The 20,238-nt window shown below is 41.0% G+C and overlaps 1 protein-coding gene across 7 annotated transcripts in view; it reads left to right on the top strand.

Annotated features, from left to right (window-relative positions):
- The window catches only part of SULF1 (sulfatase 1), a 211,122-nt gene that overhangs the window by 175,558 nt on the left and 15,326 nt on the right, over window positions 1-20,238 (top strand). For 6 of the 7 annotated variants that reach the window (XM_081501820.1, XM_081501817.1, XM_081501812.1 and 3 more), the window contains one exon: window positions 8,330-10,632. The exons of the other annotated variant lie outside the window; for it this stretch is intronic. In XM_081501820.1, the coding sequence (XP_081357946.1) occupies window positions 8,330-8,360 (31 nt within the window). In that variant the 3' untranslated portion in view covers window positions 8,361-10,632. Of the gene's footprint in view, window positions 1-8,329; window positions 10,633-20,238 lie in introns of those variants that run through there. 7 annotated transcript variants of the gene reach the window in all.

Genomic DNA, 20,238 nt, shown 5'->3' with positions numbered 1-20,238 from the left:
GGCTCCTCTTTCCATGGGATTCTCCAGGCAAGAATACTGGGGTGGCTTGCCATTCCCTTCTCCAGGGGATCTTCCAGACCCAGGGATCGAACCCAGGTCTCTCACATTGCAGGCAGATTCTTTACCATCTGAGCCACCAGGGAAGCTGTCAGATCCCTTCTTTTAAAGGGCAGTTTATTGGTGCCAGGAGAAGCTGGGTGATGGTGGGGAAGGTGTAAGCATCAAACAAGACAAAGGAACCTGGACTTTTGAGGATCTGTCTCTCTCTGTCTTCTTTTTCTCTTCCCTCTTGTCTTTTTTCTTCCCTTTCCTCACTCTGCCCCCACACCCACCCTGGGTCCCCTCCCCCACCATGCATAAGACAGAACAGAAAAACCCCCTCCTAAGCTGGTCTCCCGCGGGCCGTGGGTGGGCTGACGAGGTAATACTATCTCACACACTGGGACTCATCTGCCTGCCTCCCAGGGGTCCCTTTAAGACATTTCTCAAACTGGGCATTTTAAGCGGACCTCACACTAGACATTGACTTTACAGTTATTTTATGAGGCACTTAATTCTACAGCCAAGGGAGGTTCCGTCTGGCCCTCTTTTATTTCTCTCATGACAGAGGTAAAAGGTATAGACACAAGTCTGGTTGCAGCTGAGGAAGAGTTCTTCACAAGCCATCCCCCGATAGCTCTGAGATGAAGAATGTTATCTCCATTCCAGTCGTGATTAAAGGGATTTGGGCTTTCCAGGCCTGCAGTGCAGGAGATGCAGGACACTCGGGGTTAGATTCCTGAGTCAGGAAGATCCCCTAGATGAGGGCATGGCAATCCACTCCAATATTCTTACCTGGAGAATCCCATGGACAGAGGAGCCTGGCAGGCTGCAGCCCATAGGGTCACGAAGAGTCAGATGCAACTGAAGCAACTTAGCACGCACATCTGGGACTCCCCCTGCCCTGATCACCATCACCACCACCACCAAATGGGGCCAGATCTATCGTTTCTGGGGTCATTTTGGCACGCCCTTGGTGACTTTAGTTGTTGATGTCATCCCTTCCCTGGCAACATGGCACGAAATTGTGTGTGCACAGTGATCTCATGTTACCTGTTGCTTTTTTTTTTTCCTTCTAAATTCCTTACAAATGGACAAATTTAAGGATCCTCTTTAACTCAAAATGACTGTTTTTTCAGACTCTACCACTTCATAATCCATGATGCAAACTACCTTTCAGCTGCTATCCTCACCATTGGCAGGAGATGATGAAACAGGAAAGCATCAACCTGTCACACTTGTGTTCTCACTGGACACTTAAAGGCAGTGTTTGATGTAACCTCCCCTGTTCATTGTATCCTGTTGGATTGACAGGCAGCAGATGTAGAAAAGTTGGAAAAACTACTGTCCCAGTTTACCCGTGCTTAATCCTCCCAGGAATTTGGAAGCTTCGATCCTTTAAGATTTTTTTTTTTAAGAAAACTAAGTAGGTGACTTCTCTGGCAGTCCAGTGGTTAAGACACTGAACTTCCAGTGCAGTGGGCATGGGTTCCATCCCTGGTCAGGGAACTAAGATCCCACATTCCAAGCAGTGCCACTAAAAACTAGAAGGAAAAAAAAGAAGAAGAAAACTAATTAAAGTGCATTTTCAATCATGAAATTTGATTACAAAAGCCTTTGATAAATTGATAACAAACATACCTGAAGAATTTGGAACTTGAAAATCCAGCAGAGTATTTTAGAAGATGTATCTTGGACAAGAGCTACCCTGGTGGCTCAGACGGTAAAGCGTCTGCCTACAATGCGGGAGACCCGGGTTCAATTCCTGGGTCGGGAAGATCTCCTGGAGAAGGAAATGGCAACCCACTCCAGTATTCTTGCCTGGAAAATTCCACGGATGGAGGAACCTGGTAGGCTACAGTCCATGGGGTCGCAAAGAGTCGGACACGACTGAGCGACTTCACTTTCAATTATCTTGGACAAGACTGACTACAGAAGAGTTTTTAAACTGCCTTCAATTTTGTGGGTTAATCCTTAGACATATTTAGAAGGTCTTTAAAAAGTCTGTTCCCTAGTTCAATTTTTTTGTTGTTGTTCTTTTTGGTGTGGTAGGTGCATAAGGCAGAGGCAGCTGAAATGCTTTGCTTATTCATTTTCCGGTTAGGACAAGCTCACAGTAAGGATACAGTTCAGTAAAGTGGCCGCCATGACTCAGGAAATAATTGTTGGCTTGAGTTGAAAGTAATAATTTCTGTGTTGCAAAATAGAATAGGATCCACAGGTTAATGGGGTGTTTATTTTTCTCGTTGCCTGTGAAAACTGACGCTGCTGACCTTTGATGAGCTTCTCTGGCAGTCATGGTGTGTGTCTGTGGCTGCGTGGGCCAGACGGTCAGTTCTTGGCAGCCTGATGCTGGCACAGCTGCTTCCTGACCCTTCTGTCTGTGCCCTGCAGGCCAGCAGGCCACGTTGTGCCCACCCTCAGCAACCATACCTCCTGTTCACATTGCTTTTGCTTTTCTTTTTTTACATGTAAAGTCGACTTTTTCATTTTCTTGAAGTATAGTTGGTTCACAATGTTGTATTAATTTCTGGTGTACAACAAAGCAATTCAGTTTTATACATATATCTTGGAGAAGGAAATGGTACCCACTCCGGGAAAATCCCACAGACAGAGGAGCCTGACAGGCTGCAGTCCATGGGGTCACAAAGAGTTGGACACAACTGAGCACAACATGCTATGCTCTATGCTATGCTTCATATCATATCAATTCTTTTTCAGATTATTTCCTATTATAGGTTATTATAAGATATTGAATATAGTTCCCTGTGCTACACAGTAGGACTTTGTTGTTTTTCTGTATTATATTATATTATATAGATATCTGTTAATCCCATACTCCTAATTTATCCTCCCCTTTCTCTTTCCTCTTTGGTAACCATAACTTTGTTTTCTATGTCTGTGAGTCTGTTTCTGTTTTGTAAATAAGTTTATTGGTATCTTTTTTAGATTCCACATATAAGTGATATCGTATGATATTTGACTTTCTCTGATTTCTTTCACTTAGTATGATAATCTCTAGGTCCATCCATGTTGCTGCAAATGACATTATTTCATTCTTTTTTATGACTGAGTAATAGTCTATTGTATATATGTACATCTTCTTTCTCCATTCCTCTATATACACTTCCATCACTTCCATGTCTTGATTATTGTGAATAGTGTTGCTGTGAACATTGGGGTGCATTTATTTTTTCAAATTAGAGTTTTCTCTGGATATATGCTCAAGAGTGAGATTGCTAGATTATATGGTAGCTCTACTTTCAGTTTTTTAAGGAACCCCTTTTGCTCATTTTGGTTCACTTGTCCCTGTGGCAACAGTGCATGCCTTGCAGACAGTTACGGGTGACATAGCAGTGTGTTACAGGCTGTGCAGTATTGTGGTTAGAGCACGGATGCTGAAGCCAGCCTGCCGGGGTTCAAATCCCAGTCTCACTAGTCAGAAACTGAGAAAGAGCCTAACATATAGCAAGCCCCAGGAATGATGGGTATTACTACTCAGGTATAATAATATGGGGGTGCAAAAAATTCACATGAAGAAAGTGGTATGTGAAAGGGGATAGTAAATGATAAAAGAATGCTACTGTATTTTATAAGAAACACAAAAAGAGATCTTATCAGAGCCAGCACCATCTCCATCATCACTCATTGGCAACCCAGAGTTCAGTACACAAATGCATTCTCTGAACCACCGGAATCTCTTGAGATCAAAAGGAAAAAATGCAGCCTTTACTGCCCTGCTCTATGTTGTCCTGAGCTTCTCTGGTGGCTCAGACAGTAAAGAATCTGCCTGTCTATGCAGGAGACCTGGGTTCAATCCCTAAGTCGGGAAGATCCCCTGGAGAAGGAAATGGCGACCCACTCCAGTATTCTTTCCTGGAGAATTCCATGGAAAGAGGAGCCTGGCGGGCTACAGTCCATGGGTTCTCAAGGAGTCAGACACGACTGAGCGACTTTCTGTGTTTCCCTAAGAAAGCTCTTTTCTCTCGGTCACATCTCAGGGCTCCATTTTCTTTTCAAGCTGCCTTGCTAGTACGGTTGGACTCTTTAAGGCACTCAACCAAGAGACGAGTCAAGACCAGGGTTTGAAGTTAAAGGGTCTGGAGGTGAGGTTGGCTTCCTAAGACAATGAAGGGGACCTGCGATAGGGCTGTTAGGGTGTGAGTCAGGACCAGGGCCACTGGGTGGCGCTGTGCAACCGGTTTGCACCCTGCACCGAAGTGCACTATGGGGCGACAGGTGGGCCCTGGAACCCAGTTCCTGTTATCCTCAGTGGATTCAGCCATTTTCTAAATGCTGCGGTACAGAGAGGAATTTCAGAATTGATAACTCACACTAACTGCAAATTTGGCATATTTTGTGGATTATCTGGTTCTGCCTTTGACCATTTTTCTATCTGGTTTCTGAAAGAATTGTCAGGAAGAGGGTTTTTTTTTTAATTTTTATTGAAATATAGTTGATGTACAATATTACATAAGTTACAGGTATACTTTATAGTGATTCACAATTTTTAGAAGCTATAACTATATTTATAGTTATTATAAAATATTGATCATTGAAAAGAATTTATATCTTTGTGATGCTCTGTCAAACAAAGGACATTTTTCCAGGACATTTGGTCAAGTATATTTATGGGTCTTTCAGGAGCTTTTAAAAAGTATTTTCTTAAAGGTTTTGCACATTTCTTATTAAGTGTATTTATAAGCACCTTATCTTTTTTGTTACTACGTAAGCAAAGTTTTCATCCATCATTAAAACATCTACTTGATAATTGTTTATGTATATGGTTTCTGTACATTAATTTTACTACCTGCTACCTTTTAAATTTTTTTTCAGTCAGCTTTGTCATGTATTCTCTTGGATTTCCCAGGTATACTGTCAAACATTTGCAGAGATAGCTTTGCTTGTTTTCCAATTTATGTGTCTCATTGATTTATCTAATTGAATAAACTAATATTTTCAGTACAATGTTACTTTGTCCCTGTTCTTAGTGAAAGTAATTTCAGGACTTTTCCATGAAGTGAAGTGAGAAGCAGGCTTTAGGACTAAGATATATATGTTTTTGTTATGTTAGGGAAATAGCCATCAATTCTTTTTTAGTATTTTTTAGTGTTTTTAGTATTTAATGAATGTTGAGGTTGTCAAAAACCTTTTCAGCATTTATAGAGATACTCAGATAATTTTTCTCTTTAGATCTACTATATTAATAGATTTGCTAAGAGTGGCCCAACTAACCTTCCATTTCTGGAATAAATTTTGCTAGACCATCATATTTTATTTTCTTAATGTAATATTGAATTCTCTTCACCAATATTTTATTTAGGATTTTTGTGTCATCTTATAAATGATTCAGTCTGAAACTGTCTTTGTGTTTATGCTATGTTATCTTTTTAGGTATTGGTTTCCTATTACTGTCACAACTAATGATTACCCCATGCCTGTTGTTGTTGTTTAGTTGCTAAGTTGTGTCAGATTCTTTGTGACCTCATGTACTGCAGCCTGCCAGGCTCCTCTGTCCATGGGATTTCACATTTTCTCTGACTCGCTTGCCCTCCTTTTCCTAAAAAGGACCTTTGGGATGACACTGGCCCCACCTGGCTACTCTAGAATAACCTCCCCACTTCAGAATCCATAACTTAGTTCGAATTTGTATAGTCCCTTTTGCATGTAAGGCAACAATACCTAGTTTCTGGGGGTTAGGATGTGGACATCTTTGGAAGGTGAGTACACTCTTCTGCCTGCCACAGTGAACAAGGTTAGACTTGCTTCGTAGAAAGAGCTTCAAAGTTTTCTTTGATCTTCTATGCTCTGGAACAGTTAGTATAGCATTGAGATGTTCTTTTCCTTGAAGGCTTGGTAAAATTCTCCTGTGAAACTATAGTGACCTGTTGCTTCTTGCTGTATGTTGTTTTAGTCGCTAAGTCATGTCCAGCTCTCTGCAACCCGGTGGACTGTAGCCCACCAGGCTCCTCTGTCCATAGAATTCTCCAGGCAAGAATACTAGAGTGGGTTGCCATGTCCACCTCCAGAGGATCTTCGCAACCCAGGGATTGAACCCATGTCTCCTGCATTGGCAGGTGGATTCGTTACTGCTGAGCCATCAGGGAAGCTTCTTTGTAGTGTAGTTCTTATAAAACTGATTAAGTAGCTTTTATAAACTTATATAATTATATAAAAGTGATAAATCTTTATTTTCCTTCTTTGGGACTTCTGTTTAAACTTTCTACGTCTATTGGATCAATTTCAATAAAACATATTTTCCTAGACAATTATGTGTTTCATCTAGGTTTTTTCCATTGATTTGCTTTGATGTCTGCAGAGTACTTGTTTACTTTTTAAATTTTGTATATTTCAATCATTATTTCTCCCTTGTCATTTTCTATTTTGTCTATTTGAAATTGGTCCCTTTTTTCATAATTAGGTGAGTTAGTTACTGTTTGGATCCTTTTTTTTTTTAAGAACCAGGGTTTTGATTTATTATCAATATGTATTAATTAGATATGTCATTTTTCTGTTCTTTGCCTTATTAATTTTGTTTCACTCCTGGATCTGATAAATATGTTAAATGCTCACCACCCATCCTTTTGCTGAAGTTTCCCCAGTGATTTCTCGATTGAATGAAACTCACCCTCTAGGAGACTGTTCAAGATAAGCTGATGTGTCATATGTTCTTTGCGTTCTTCCATGTTTGAAACTGTTTTCCTGTAGCCTTGATACTTAAAGGAGAGGTTGGCTGGATATACTATCCTTGGTTCATACTTCAATGTTTGATCTAAGGTGGCTTTCACATCCTCAGATACTTGATTGAGAAGATTTCATTTACTTAACAGTGTTATGTTGTGGTTTTCTTCACTTTCGAGTTTATTTTGGCAGGGGCGTTTTCATAAGATGGTAGACTTTTTATACTTATTTTCTATTTTCTTTTGTAATAATTTTGTTTATATTTAGACTGCTTTTATTAATTTCAGGGACTTCAAGTATTTCCAACATGCCTAGTTTAAGAAGATCCTTTTCTGTCAGTGTCACCAAGCATACTTTTTTTTTTTTACTTTCTATTGTATTATTATTTGGGGATGGGGTTGTCAGAGGTTGTGTGTCCTCCAGTTTGTCTGTTTCTCTTTTTTTATTACAGGACTGAAATGTCACCCTTTTGGCTTCTTTTTTCCTTTATCGCCAAGTTTTTGAAGGCCATTTCTCTCTTCTTTTGTATCCTTTTTCCCCCCAAAGTGATGCCTTTCAAGACTGACATCTCCATTCATTCTCCCTTCAGTCTTTTCTTCATTGTCACTACCACAATTTACCAAGACTCTACAGAGTTTTATACTACAGGTTGATGTTCTTCCCAGCAATGGTTTCAACTCTGTTTTTGACTCCATTCTCACTTCCTTCATTTCTCTTCTATAGTCTTCCCAGGGCTGGTGCCCAAAGTGTGACACACAGCTCTACTAGCATTTGGTATTAATTATTTTTTTTAACTTACAGGTGATTTGAAGATTCTAGGATTCTCTGTATTGCTTTCTAGGTAGTTCATTGCCTTCATCTAGGCCACCTGTTCTTAAGTGGTACTTGGGCACATCTAGGGAAAAGACATTGTTTTCTGCAGAACTATAGTCATTTTGATGATGTAGAAAAATCAGAGCGAGAAAGCCGGTGGATTCATTGAATGCTGTGCAAAACCACTCAGTGGTTGGTTTCTTGAAAGGATAGAATTTTTAGAGAAAAAAAAAAATCAAAGAAACAGATCTGTCTAATTTGAAGTTAAATAAATGCAAATATTTAATTGCATTCAAATGTGTTTTTATACTGTCAGGGAGTATAAAATAATAAAATAAAAATATCTTACAAAGTGTTGTCTATTACATTAGATTACTTTGAAACATCATTCGTCTAGCAGCTCTGTATGTAATAAAGGTTTTAACACATAGCCATATATGGCAGATAAGGGACCAAGACTCAGAGAGACTAACACACTTGATTTCCTGGTTACATCAGTGACTTGAGTAGAGCCAGGAGTAAATCATAAGCCCCCCGACAGATAATACCAGTGTAGTCCCAGTACCAACCAAGCCTGTCATAGAATTCCTCACTTGTTCAGCCTTCTTTCCAAAGTTCATTCTCATTCAGTCACTTCTGTAACCTAAGGCCAGTCCTTGATAACAAATTTCTAGAGACATATACTTTTCCATGTTTTATTTCAAATCGATTTGTGTCACAAAAACAATGCAAGTTGCTTATTCAATAGGTTGGACATGTTTTCTCACTAATGATGCACCTTCATCTCTCTTCACAGAGGACAGTTATGGGATGGATGGGAAGGTTAATCTGCCCAGTTTCACTGCAGACAGCAACTGGCAAGGCCCGGAGGATGTATACAGCATGAATGGAAACGCCTACAAGGACAGACAAAACTATAGACTTAGTCTGGCTGACTGGACTAATTACTTGAAGGATGTAGATAGAGTATTTGCACTGCTAAACAGTCACCATGAGCAAAACCAAGCCAATGAGACTAAAAGTGCTCCAAGTGATGGGTTCCTGGCTGTGTCTGCCGACCTCTCTGCCCAAGCAGAGACGGATGAAGACCCCAGGGGTAGGGTTGGGGAAGCGCCTCCTTTTACCTTGCTGGCTGACCTTCCCACCCTGCATTCCAGCCAACCAACATTCAGTCCAGACAGTCAACTTGAATGGAACAACGACATTCCTGAAGTTCATCGTTTGGATTCTGAACACTGGAGAAATCATAAAACTGACAAATGGATGGAGCATGAAGGGATCAATCACCTTGAAACTGATTTCAGCGGCGATGGCATGACAGAGCTGGTGCAGCCTAGACTCAGGCAGCAGAAGGGCCGTCCCCAGGATGCTCGTCCAAACGAAGATGTTTCCGAAGATCGGCTGCTTCTTCCTGCGCATCCTGATGTTAACTCCACAAATCTGGTGATCAGGGAGTCCACTAGGGGGCCGCCTATTTCCTCCAGCATCACAGAGAGGATGTCAAACCAAGTGGACAAGAACCACAGGACCGGGAGCCTACAGAGCCTAGAAGGCAGTGCCTCCTTTCCACTCTCCTCCGATTAGATGTCATGTGACCTTACCCTAAACACAGTATTTTTTTAAAATTTGTTCTTAGTAAACTAATAAAGGCGATCACGACAACCAGCATTCCAAACTGCCCCAGGTACACCTGTGCAGTGGAAGTCAGTGCGGACACAAGTGGTATGCACCTAGGGACTTGGTCTTCTAAGTCACTATTTGTCAAGAATAGAAAGAAAGGTGCATTTGTGGGGTTTTGTTTGTTTGGGGGGCACTAAAACAGTATTAACCTTTGAAAGTTCTAGGGATGTGCATATACAAATGTTATCCAATCAAGATGGCTAGAATTGTGCCTTTCTGAGTTTCTGAAACTTGACATCCTCGGTGAAATTTCAGTCTGTTTTCCACTGCATGCGTAATGTGGTTTCGATTCATTTTTAACCACTGGAATCTTTCAGTGCCCTCGTTTTCACTCAGTGATTTTTGCACTTTGAGATGGGAATGCCATGTCTATTTGGTTAGTCTTATTTTTTTTCCCAGGCTTGTCACAGTCTCACTGCTTGCTCTCAGTGTGACAGAGGAAAATGGACCCCAGGATGACAGACAGTAGCATCACATATTGTTCAGCATACGCTTTTTGCCAGAAAACAATGCATGTGTTTTACCTTGACTTGCTAAAATCGATTAGCAGAAAGGCATGGCTAAGGATGTTGGCAGTAAAAAATAAATAAATAAACAAAACAAAGATTGCCTGCTTTCTCTGTTCCTAGCCTCAAAGTGTTCATCATCTGCTTAAAACTGCTAAATTTTTATTATTTGCTTAACAGGATAAAAGGACTGAAGACTTTTTTTTTATCTTGGTTTTGTTTTCTTGACCTGGCTAATAAGCTTAAGTGTTGAGAAAATATATCTAGTTTTGAACTTATATACGGAATTTTTTTTCAGTAACACAAACTCATGAATGTTTCATAATTTAAATGCACCATATGTGTTGTATGGTTACTTTTAAGGCCTTCACCAGGTTCTGATTTTTTAAAGGCATAAGTGAAAACTGCTTTTGAAATTCTGTGTTCTTGAAAATATTCGTCCTATTTAGATGTTTCAGTACCAGCAAAAGGATTATTACCTCACTGAGAGTTAGCAGTGTCCTAGCCAACTTCCCAAGAAGGTATTTTTTAGCTTAATGGCAATTTTCATTTTATTTTTAGATAATCAAATGCATAGGTAAGTTATGTTACCTTTATGTGTTTAAGGTAAACTCTTTTAAAGAAAACCTAATATGTTAGAGTTGAATCTTTGATAACTTTGTCTTTATCATAGACTCTGTACATATGTTAAAATTAACTCTTTATCAGATGTGTGTGTCACCGGCTGAATGACAGATGAAACATATTTATGGTCATGAATGATGTGCTTTGTAAAAAAGGTTTCAAGTTATTAGGAAGCATATTGTGTTTTTTAAAATCTTGTGTAATATTCTGTGATACTTTTATAGAACAATTCTGGCTTCAGGAAAGTCTAGAAGCACTATTTCTTGAAATAAAAGGAGTTTAAACTTTACCTGTTTCAGAGAAATGAACTTAACCAAGTTTCTGTGGTACACTCATCCCTTGCAAGTAAAATGGAGTCTTGATCTAAGTATACATAATTTCTTTTTTCACTTTTTTTTGACCACACCTTGTGGCCTGTGAGATCTTAGTTCCCCGACCAGGGATCGAACCTGTGCCCCCTGCATTGGGAGCCCAGAACCTTAACCACTGGGCCACCAGGGAAGTCCCACAATGTATATGATTGAACATTATCCTTATTTGGAAAATTGATCCAAAGTCACTGTATGTTATAGAACATTCTCCAGTTGATGATTTCAACATGGATTTGCCTCACTGATGTCCGGAGGGGTGTAGCAGAGGCAGAAGGGGGCGGCTTCCCTGGGCAGGCAACCTGGGCACCTACAAAGGGGCCAGTGCTGGGCTGAATTCTCTACTGTTGCCATCTTGAAATTCTCAATAGTCTTTGAACTTCCCATTCTTCACTGAACCTGCAAATTATGTAGCCAGTCTTAGGCAGCAGAAATAGAGTTTTTCAAAAGCAAGAGGACAGACCACTCCCCTCCCCCCAGGAGGAAATTTGAATTCTTTGGTGATCATGAAATTTGGTGAATTCCTCACCACCTTCCAAGACCTCAAGTTTTATGATTGACAAGTTCCATATACCTCCTCCTGCTCTAGATCTCCTGAGGAGCTTTCTCCCCTTCAGATAGAGAGGCTAACAATCTATGAAATGTCCAGAGCTCAGAATGTTAATAGTAAAGGAGAAAAAAAAAGCAAAGAACTTTGGGACCTGCCAGTTCAACCCCTGGATAATGAAGGAAACCATCTGTACATGAGTGCTCAGTTGCTTCAGTCGTGTCCAACTCTTTATGACCCCATGGACTGTAGCCCACCAGGCTCCTGTCCATGGAATTCTCCAGGCAAGAATACTGGAGTGGGATGCCATGCCCTCCTCCAGGGATTGAACCCACATCTCCTGCATTGGCAGGTGGATTCTTTACCGCTGAACCACCAGGGAAGCCCAAAACCATCTTTATCTGTTTGCTGTGTAACAGAGTACCAGACTGGGTGGCTTACACAACAGAAATTTATTTTGTCACTTCTGGAGGCTAGAAGTCCAAGACCAAGGTATCAGCAGGTATGGTTTCCCCAGAGACATCTCTCCTCGGCTGGCAGAGGACCACGGTCTTCTGTATCCTCACGTGTCCTTTTCTCTGTGTGTACATTTCCTGACGGGGGCAGTGGCGGGAGGGTGGGTGGTCTTTTTCTTATGAAAACACTAGTCATAAGATCAGGGCTCCACCATTAGGACCTCATTTAATTTCACCTCTTTAAAGTCCTCTTTCCAGACACAGTCACACAGGAGATTAAGGCTTCAATATATGAATTTTGAGGGGACACTGTCCAGTCCCTAACACTACGATTTCATGAGAGAAGAATCCAAGGTAATAGTGCTGTCCAAAGACATATCCTTGTGGCTTCTTCCTCCTTCCTTTCCTGTAATGTGTGAATAAACCAAATGTTGCTATCCTGGAGGAAATTCCACTGTAGTTTAACAACCATTCCTACTTCTGTTTAAGTAGCTGCTCTGCGTAAAGGGCCTGAGGGAAACTATTCAGATCGCAAAAGGCCCCTAGAGATTTGCTGGCAGGTGGGTCTCCTGTGATCTGTGACAAAGCTGATGCCCAGAAGGGGTATGCTGATGCCCATCTGTGTGCTCCCCATGGATTTAGAAGAGGAAGAGATTTAGCAGAGGTGGGGGCCAGCCCTGTCCACTTTCCCCATTTCAACGCACATGGGGGACACACACACACCCCAAATCAGTGAAAAGAGAGGCCACAGTGGGGACCCCATCTGGTCAGTAGTGGAAAGAATGACGGACATGAAATTAGAGAAGACTTAACTTCGCCACAAACTCTAGTTTTTACTTTCTTCATGAGCTTGGAAAAGTCACTAAGCATCCTAACACAGCTTCTTTGACTATAAAATAGGTTTGAGTCAAGGATGGCAGACACTTAGCAGGTAGACTGCTTTTCCAAAACACGCCCAAGAAAGACAGAGCTAATTCCTTGGGACAGTTCTCCAACATCTCGGCCCTTCTGGTTCCTAGGTTGGACTTAGGTAGCTCTGTTGTTGTTGTTGTTCAGGTGCTAAGTTATGTCCAACTGTTTCATGACCCCGTGGACTGCAACATGCCAGGCCTCTCTGTCCTTCACTATCTCCCGGAATTTGCTCAAACTGTTCTCCAGTCAGTTCAGTCCCTCAGTCATGTCCAACTTTTTGTGACCCCATGCATTGCAGCACGCCAGGCTTCCCTGTCCATCACCAACTCCCAGAGCTTACTCAAACTCATGTCCATAGAGTCGGTGATGCCATCCAACCATCTCATCCTCTGTTGTCCCCTTCTCCTCCTGCCTTCAATCTTTCCCAGCATCAGGGTCTTTTCCAATGAGCCAGTTCTTTGCATCAGGTGGCCAAAGTATTGGAGTTTCAGCTTCAGCATCAGTCCTTCCAATGAATAGTCAGGACTGATTTCCTTTAGGATTGACTTGATTGATCTCCTTGCAGTCCAAGGGACTCTCAAGACTCTTCTGTAACACCACAGTTCAAAATCATCAATTCTTTGGCGCTCAGCTTTCTTTATAGTCCAACTCTCACATCCATATATGACTACTGGAAAAACCATAGGTTTGACTAGACAGACTTTTGTTGGCAAAGTAATGTTTCTGCCTTTTAATATGCTAAGTTGATCATAGCTTTTCTTCCAAGGAACAAGCATCTTTTAATTTCGTGGCTGCAGTCACCATCTTCAGTGATTTTGAAGCCCCCCAAGATAAAGTCTGTCACTGTTTCCATTGTTTTCTGATCTATTTGCCATGAAGTGATGGGACCAGATGCCATAATCTTAGTTTTCTGAATTTTGAATTTTAAACCAACTTTTTCACTCTCCTATTTCATTTTCATCAAGAGGCTCTTCAGTTCTTCATTTTCTGCCATAAGGGTGGTGTCATCTGCATGTCTGAGGTTATTGATATTTCTCCCAGCAATCTTGATTCCAGCTTGTGCTTCATCCAGCCCAGCATCTTTCATGATGTACTCTGCATAAAGTTATTTAAGCAGGGTGATAATATACAGCCCTGACGTACTCCTTTCCCGATTTACAACCCGTATGTTGTCCATGTCCAGTTCTAACTATAGCTTCTTGTCCTGCATATAAATTTCTCAGGAGGCAGACCAGGTGGTCTGGTATTCCCATTTCTTGAAGAATTTTCCAGTTTGTTGTGATCCACACAGTCAAAGGCTTTGGCATAGTCAATAAAGCAGAAGTAGATGTTTTTCTGGAACTCTCTTGGTTTTTTGATGATCTAGCAGATGTTGGCAATTTGATTTCTGGTTCCTCTGTTCTCCAGTAAGACAGAGCATTTGTGTCCTTAGAATCTTCAGTGTATCCATGGGATTTCCCAGGCAAGAATACTGGAATGTGTTGCCATTTCCTCCTCAAGGGGAACTTCCTGACTCAGGGATCAAACCCAGGTCTCCTACTGAAGGCAGATTCTGTGCTGGAGAAGGCTCTTGAGTCTCTTGAGCCACAAAGAAATCAAACCAGTCAATCCTAAAGGAAATCAACCCTGAATATTCATTGGAAGGACTGATGCTGAAGCTGAAGCTAAAGCTCCTATACTTTGACCACCTGACGCAAAGAAATGACTCACTGGAAAAGACGCTGTTGCTGGGAAGGATTGAGGGCAGGAGAAGGGGGCGGCAGAAGATGAAGATGGTTAGATAGCATCACCGACTCAATGGACATGAGTTTGAGCAAACTCTGGGAGATAGTGAAGGACAGGGAAGGCTGGCGTGCTGCAGTCCGTGGGGTCACGAAGAGTTGGACACAACTTAACACCGGAAGTCCAAACCAGGGAATCCGACGGGTCGAGAGATTACAGCTTGTGTTTTCCATAATGACCATTAGGTGTCACTCTATTGCAACTAAAGACCTCTGCTGGGTCCCAGGGCCTGGACCCTTGGCAAAGCTGACCTTTATATTGATTTCTAAAGTAGCAGCTCTACCATTTCTCTAAGAAAACATCTAGAACAACTTGATCCATGGCAGGCTTGCTCTTTCTTCAGTGCCTAGGATCTTAGCCATTCCAGCAGGCCAAAGAACAGTTTAGCTTTCTACTGATTTATATTGGTATTATGAGCAGGGATTGCATCAAACTTTGATGTTTAAATTCAAGAGTGAGCCCCAAATATTGATCTCCTTGCTTCCCCATGACTCTGTATAATTAAAAATGGTTTTTGGCTCCCAGAAACCAAAGCTATGGAGGCCATCTCTGCCCAGTGGGCAATTTTTAAAAGACCAAAACGAACTGGATGCTTTTTAACTGCTCTAAAAATGCTGAGGTTTTACCAAGTCTAGGGCTGGAGCAAAATGAGTGGTCATATTCAAAACATTTCTGCTGTCTTCACTCCTTAAAAAGAAACTGTTTTCTCCTGTGTCTATTTCAAATGGTGCAATATCCAGAACGGCTCTGCTTCTCCTTTGAAGGTGTGGGCTATTGAAGAGATTCAAGGAAAATCCTTTTGCTTAAATTACACACACAATTGAAGAGAAGATGGTACACTTGGGTAGGGGTTACCATTTGGTCTTTGCATAAATGGCTCCTTTGTTAAATGCACAAAGTCATGGAGGAAAAGAAAGTTTTGCCCAGAAATCAGTACAGAAGCACAGACTCCCTCCAATTATCCATGTATCTTGGGCCACTGTGACCTTTTAGTTTAGGTGTGCAAGGGAGTAGTAAATAGAAATCAATTGTCCTGCTTTCCACCTACTGAGTGCTCCGGAGCTGGGTTCTAAATATAGCCACTTTGCATCTCAGTCCATGAGTCACGCTGTTATTTCCAAGGCTCATTTAGCTCCTTCTGCCTCTCACCCAAAAGTTTGAGATGCCAGTACACTTAGAAAATGCTGTTGGCCTTCAGATAAGGCCTCAAAATCTAGTGCTTTTTCCACATGCGGGTTGGAGTCTGATCACAAGTTCTGCCTCTAGGCTCAGGCCAGCTCCTGGCCCCCCTGAGCAATGATTAGCTTGATATTCAGTAGAGACTAGGGAAACGGAGCTTTTAACTTCTTTGGTGATCAAGCTTTGATATTTACTCCTTTGGAAATCATTCTTTTTTATGCTTGATACAGTCCTTTGGTTTATCAATTCTCAGACTCATGAGCTGCTTCCCAGATGGCTCAGTGGTAAAGAATTCATCTGCAATGCAGGAGACGTTAGGTTTGACCGCTGGGTTCAAAAATCCCATGAAGAAGTAAATGGCCACCCACTCCAGTATTCTTGCCTAGAAAACACCATGGACAGAGGAGCCTGGTGGGCTACAGTCCTTGGGGTTGCAAAACAGTCGGACACAACTTAGCAACTAAATAACAACAGACTCATGAGTTGCACTCCTTTGGAAATACCCTTAAACCTATCATGGTCAACTTTGTGGCAAAGAATAACATCCATCAAATGCCTGCTACCTGCTCCCCAACACTTGCAGGATCCCAGCAGTTAGGCAGGGAGGAGGCACTACTTCAGACTAATACAATGTGTCACTTCCAGTCTGAGACAGAGAAAAGTCCCTTTGCCTTTCTCTATGCTTTTTTCCTTGCCTCTACAACCAAAACCATCTCTAACAGTTTCAAATTGTGCAACTGCAAGATGAGGGAGCCTCTGTCAGGCTGGGTCCCTGTAGGACTCTAGAACAGACCCACATAGATGTGTCTTATAAATGAGAAATGAATTTTGTGCTATGAAGCCACTGAGATTTGGGGATTGGCATGTTATTTAAGCATAACATAGCCTATCTTGACTAACACCAACCATATTCAAGGCACACAGTTCTGTGACCCCAAATTTTGTTTGAATTTAAATAGATAAAAGATGAAATGCTTATTATCTTTAGTGACTCAGTAGAAAATATGCTACCACCAGGTTCCTAAAAACTAGTCCTAATAGTTCACACATTGGATATTTGGCTTCGAGGAAGTTAACAGTTAGGTAAGGAGTTCATTTCTGCCATTTTCCAGAGAAAGTGGAAGCCCATTGAATCTCATCTAATCCCTGTGTCTTTTTTTTTTTTTTTGGCTGTATCAGGTCTTACTTGTGGCACACAGGATCTAGTTCCCCAACCAGGGATCGAACTAGGGTTCCCTGCATTGGGAGCATGGAGTCCCAGCCACTAGACCACCAGGGAAGGCCCCTGTGTCTTTACAGTGGGAGAAAACATTGACATCATTACTTCATCTCTTCAAACCCCCAAAATCTTAAGAGACGAACAAATTTCAATCCAACACACATTTTATTCTTTTTTTTTAAAACTTTTTTTCTGAATTTGCAATGATCAAGTATTCAAGATGTTGTAAACCAATATTTCTTAGTACATTGACAATAGATTTCATTAAACACAGGAAATTATACATCTTTTACATTACCCTAAGAGGTCTCCAAATAAATATTCATTTTAAAAATCACAAAATCAAATTCCTTTATGCAACAACTCAAAACATTCTTTCATCACAAGCACACCCCTATACACAGAAACACACACACTGAACACACACACCACTGGGGCCCTAACACCAGTTTATTCGACACAGAATCACATTTCCTTTAACTAAAGAATTGGTGGCTGACCTGCCTATCTCGTGCTTCCAAATTAATATTTGGGGTAGAGGTATGTATTTTAAGAAAAAATGCCCACTATAAAGTCTTACCATTATCTTTATCTTTCATTTCAGCATACAAACTTTAAACTTCTTTTGTTCACCCCTTTGGTTTAATATGTCCCTGCAATTACTTCAGTTTTCAATAATACCATCTCCTTCAATTTCAATATATAATAGTAGAATACCAGAAAAAGACAACACCTTCAAAATCTCAATATTATAAAAACACCTTACATGTGTGTAAGGTTTTTGGGGAGAAGAAATAAGATTATCTGAAATATTTTTCCCCTCTCTCTGAAATTATTTTTAGCATCTGATTATTCTTGCTAAAATAAATATCAAAAGCACAGAGTTTTCCATAAAAAAAAGTAATCCTCCTTACACTCTTTCATTTTTGCAGCGTAAAGTTCATGAATTAACTGTGGTAATGAGAGTAATGAATGCTTATTTTCTGAGAAGCTCTCCAAATTTCTAAAAGCAAAGCACATGCAGCCCCTTATCAGTGAAATACTGTCAAGTGAGTGGTGCATTTTGTAGTGAGCATGCATCATCAAATACTTCTAGCACCGAGGCATTTATTTTTTAATGTTGCAAAAGCAAATACCCAGGGAGGGTTTACATCATAGCTGGCTTCCCAGCTGGCGCTAGTGGTAAAGAACTCGCCTGCCAATGCAGGAGACATAAGAGATGTGGGTTCGATCCCTGGGCTGGGAACAACCCCTGGAGGAGGGCATGGCAACCCACTCCAGTATTCTTGCCTGGAGAATCCCATGAACAGAGGAGCCTGGCAGGCTACAGTCCATAAGGCTGCACAGAGTCAGTCACGACTGACGTGACTTAGCACGCATGACCCTTCCTAGGGCTGAGTAAAAATGAAGTGCTTAAAATAACCTCTTCAAACATACACAGATCTGATTCCAATGTGGCAAGAAGTCTGGGACAGATACAGCCAGCAACATCCTAGAAGGTAAGGAAAGGAGAGAAGATAGAAAAGATAAAGTGCACGAGGCGAGAAATGTCACCTTGCCAGCCATGGCACTCCCTTCCAAACTATGAAAGAGGAAATGCCGTTATGTGTGTGTAAAGGATCTCTACCCGTCTGTATAACAGGAATAGCAAGGCTGCATCCTAAACAATCCTGGGATTATGCAGTATTTTGATATCTACCTGCTACTTAGAATACTCAGTATGCACCTATATGGGGCTTCCCAGGTGGCGCTAGTGGTGAAAAAAAAAAAAAAGAAAAAGAAAAATCACCTGCCAATGCAGGAGACCTAAGAGATGTGAGTTCGATCCCTGGGTCAGGAAGATCCCCTGGAGAAGGGCATGGCAACCCACTCCAGTATTCTTGCCTGGAAAATCCCATGGACAGAGGAGCCTGGCGGGCTACAGTCCAGCGGGTAACAAAGAGTCGGACACAACTGAAGTGACTTAGCACACACACACACACCTATGTATCAGTAGCTATTATCACATTTCTGTGTCATTTAGGATGCTTTAAGAACAAACAAAATCATACCGTACTTGGCTACCACCCTAGGTTCCTGCTCGAGCACAACTAGAGAATCCCCAAATGCTTCAGGTCCAACCAAACTATGAAGCTTCTCTTTGGTGCACCTGTAGTTGATACAAAACAGGCTCCAAGAAGAAACTTTTTGGCTCCAAGTCCACCAAAGAATGCCAGACAGAAATGCAGGCTCAGGGAGAATTGTCTTGGTGGTTGGTGAAAAGGCAGGACTATCATTACCTCCTCCAGGTAAGCCCTTGCTTTGATGGCTGACATTTCTAGGTGCATGCGCCCATTTGTTCCTGTAGCTACTAAGGGTAACAATCAGTAACAACTGGGTTGTGGTTTGGTTCATAACATATAACATTTTGATCTGTTCACTTAACAAGTAACACTTTGTATATGTTCATGTTAAAAGCTAGTCATTTAAAAAAACTAATAGAAATGTTAACATTCTGAAAGAAGCGGGGGAAAGACCATACACTTGAAATCCCCAAAACTCAGATTCAAAACTCTGAACCACCTTTCCTCATAATGGTTCATTTCAGAAACTACTGAGATGCAATGTTAACACTAAAATTGGATTTGTTCTACATTAAATAGGAACTATAAATAAATACTTGAGGTAAGTTAGGGCAAACAATTGTGAATATAAGACTTAGCTAAATAAACGTAAATTTACCTTGAAAATCAAAACATTCCATTTTGATGTTTCCTACCGATTTTTTTTTTCTATTTTACACAAGGAAGTAATAACTTCTCTACTCTTCAGAAATAGCAACACATCAAAATATGAAATGCTTCACCTCACTATCTTATAGTCATATCTTACCTATGTTAACCAAAATTACTCTAAGTATTATGTAGTGTAAGAAGTGCACAACAAGAAATAAGCATCCAAACCCTGACTTGGCCACTATGTATAATCCTAAACAAATCACTTGACCTCTATGAGCCTCAGTGTTCATGACCTGTGTTTTAGAAGAACAATAAAAAATAGCTATCTTGTAGAGTTATTAAGAGGATTAAAATGCATGCTACATATTGTGTGCTTGACAAAAACGCTCTGCCAATAGCCAACACGCAACAACTGCTCATTCGCTTCCTCTCTGCTGCTCCTTTCTTTCCCCCACCCTAGTTCTTGACTGTTTTCAAGAATTAAATCCACCTACAAAGGATAAAGATTTCAAGCTAAAGAAGACAACCAAAATAATGTGTGCCAACTGCCCACTCTACCGCCTGGGGTTTCTAAATTAATAGGCTAGACGCAAGGATATTATATTTGCATATTAAGGCCAAATAATACTTTAAACTACAGAATTTTTAAAAGAACAAGGTGACCTTTCCAAAAAAAAAAAAAACAAAAACACAAGTAATTAGAAGCCTAAGCTCAC

The sequence above is a fragment of the Giraffa tippelskirchi genome, chromosome 6 (assembly GCF_054371585.1).
Source record: "Giraffa tippelskirchi isolate mGirTip1 chromosome 6, T2T-mGirTip1v1.2.pri, whole genome shotgun sequence".
Lineage (NCBI taxonomy): Eukaryota > Metazoa > Chordata > Mammalia > Artiodactyla > Giraffidae > Giraffa > Giraffa tippelskirchi.
Note: the sequence above shows the minus strand (reverse complement) of the source record. Positions and strands in the feature narration are given on the sequence as shown.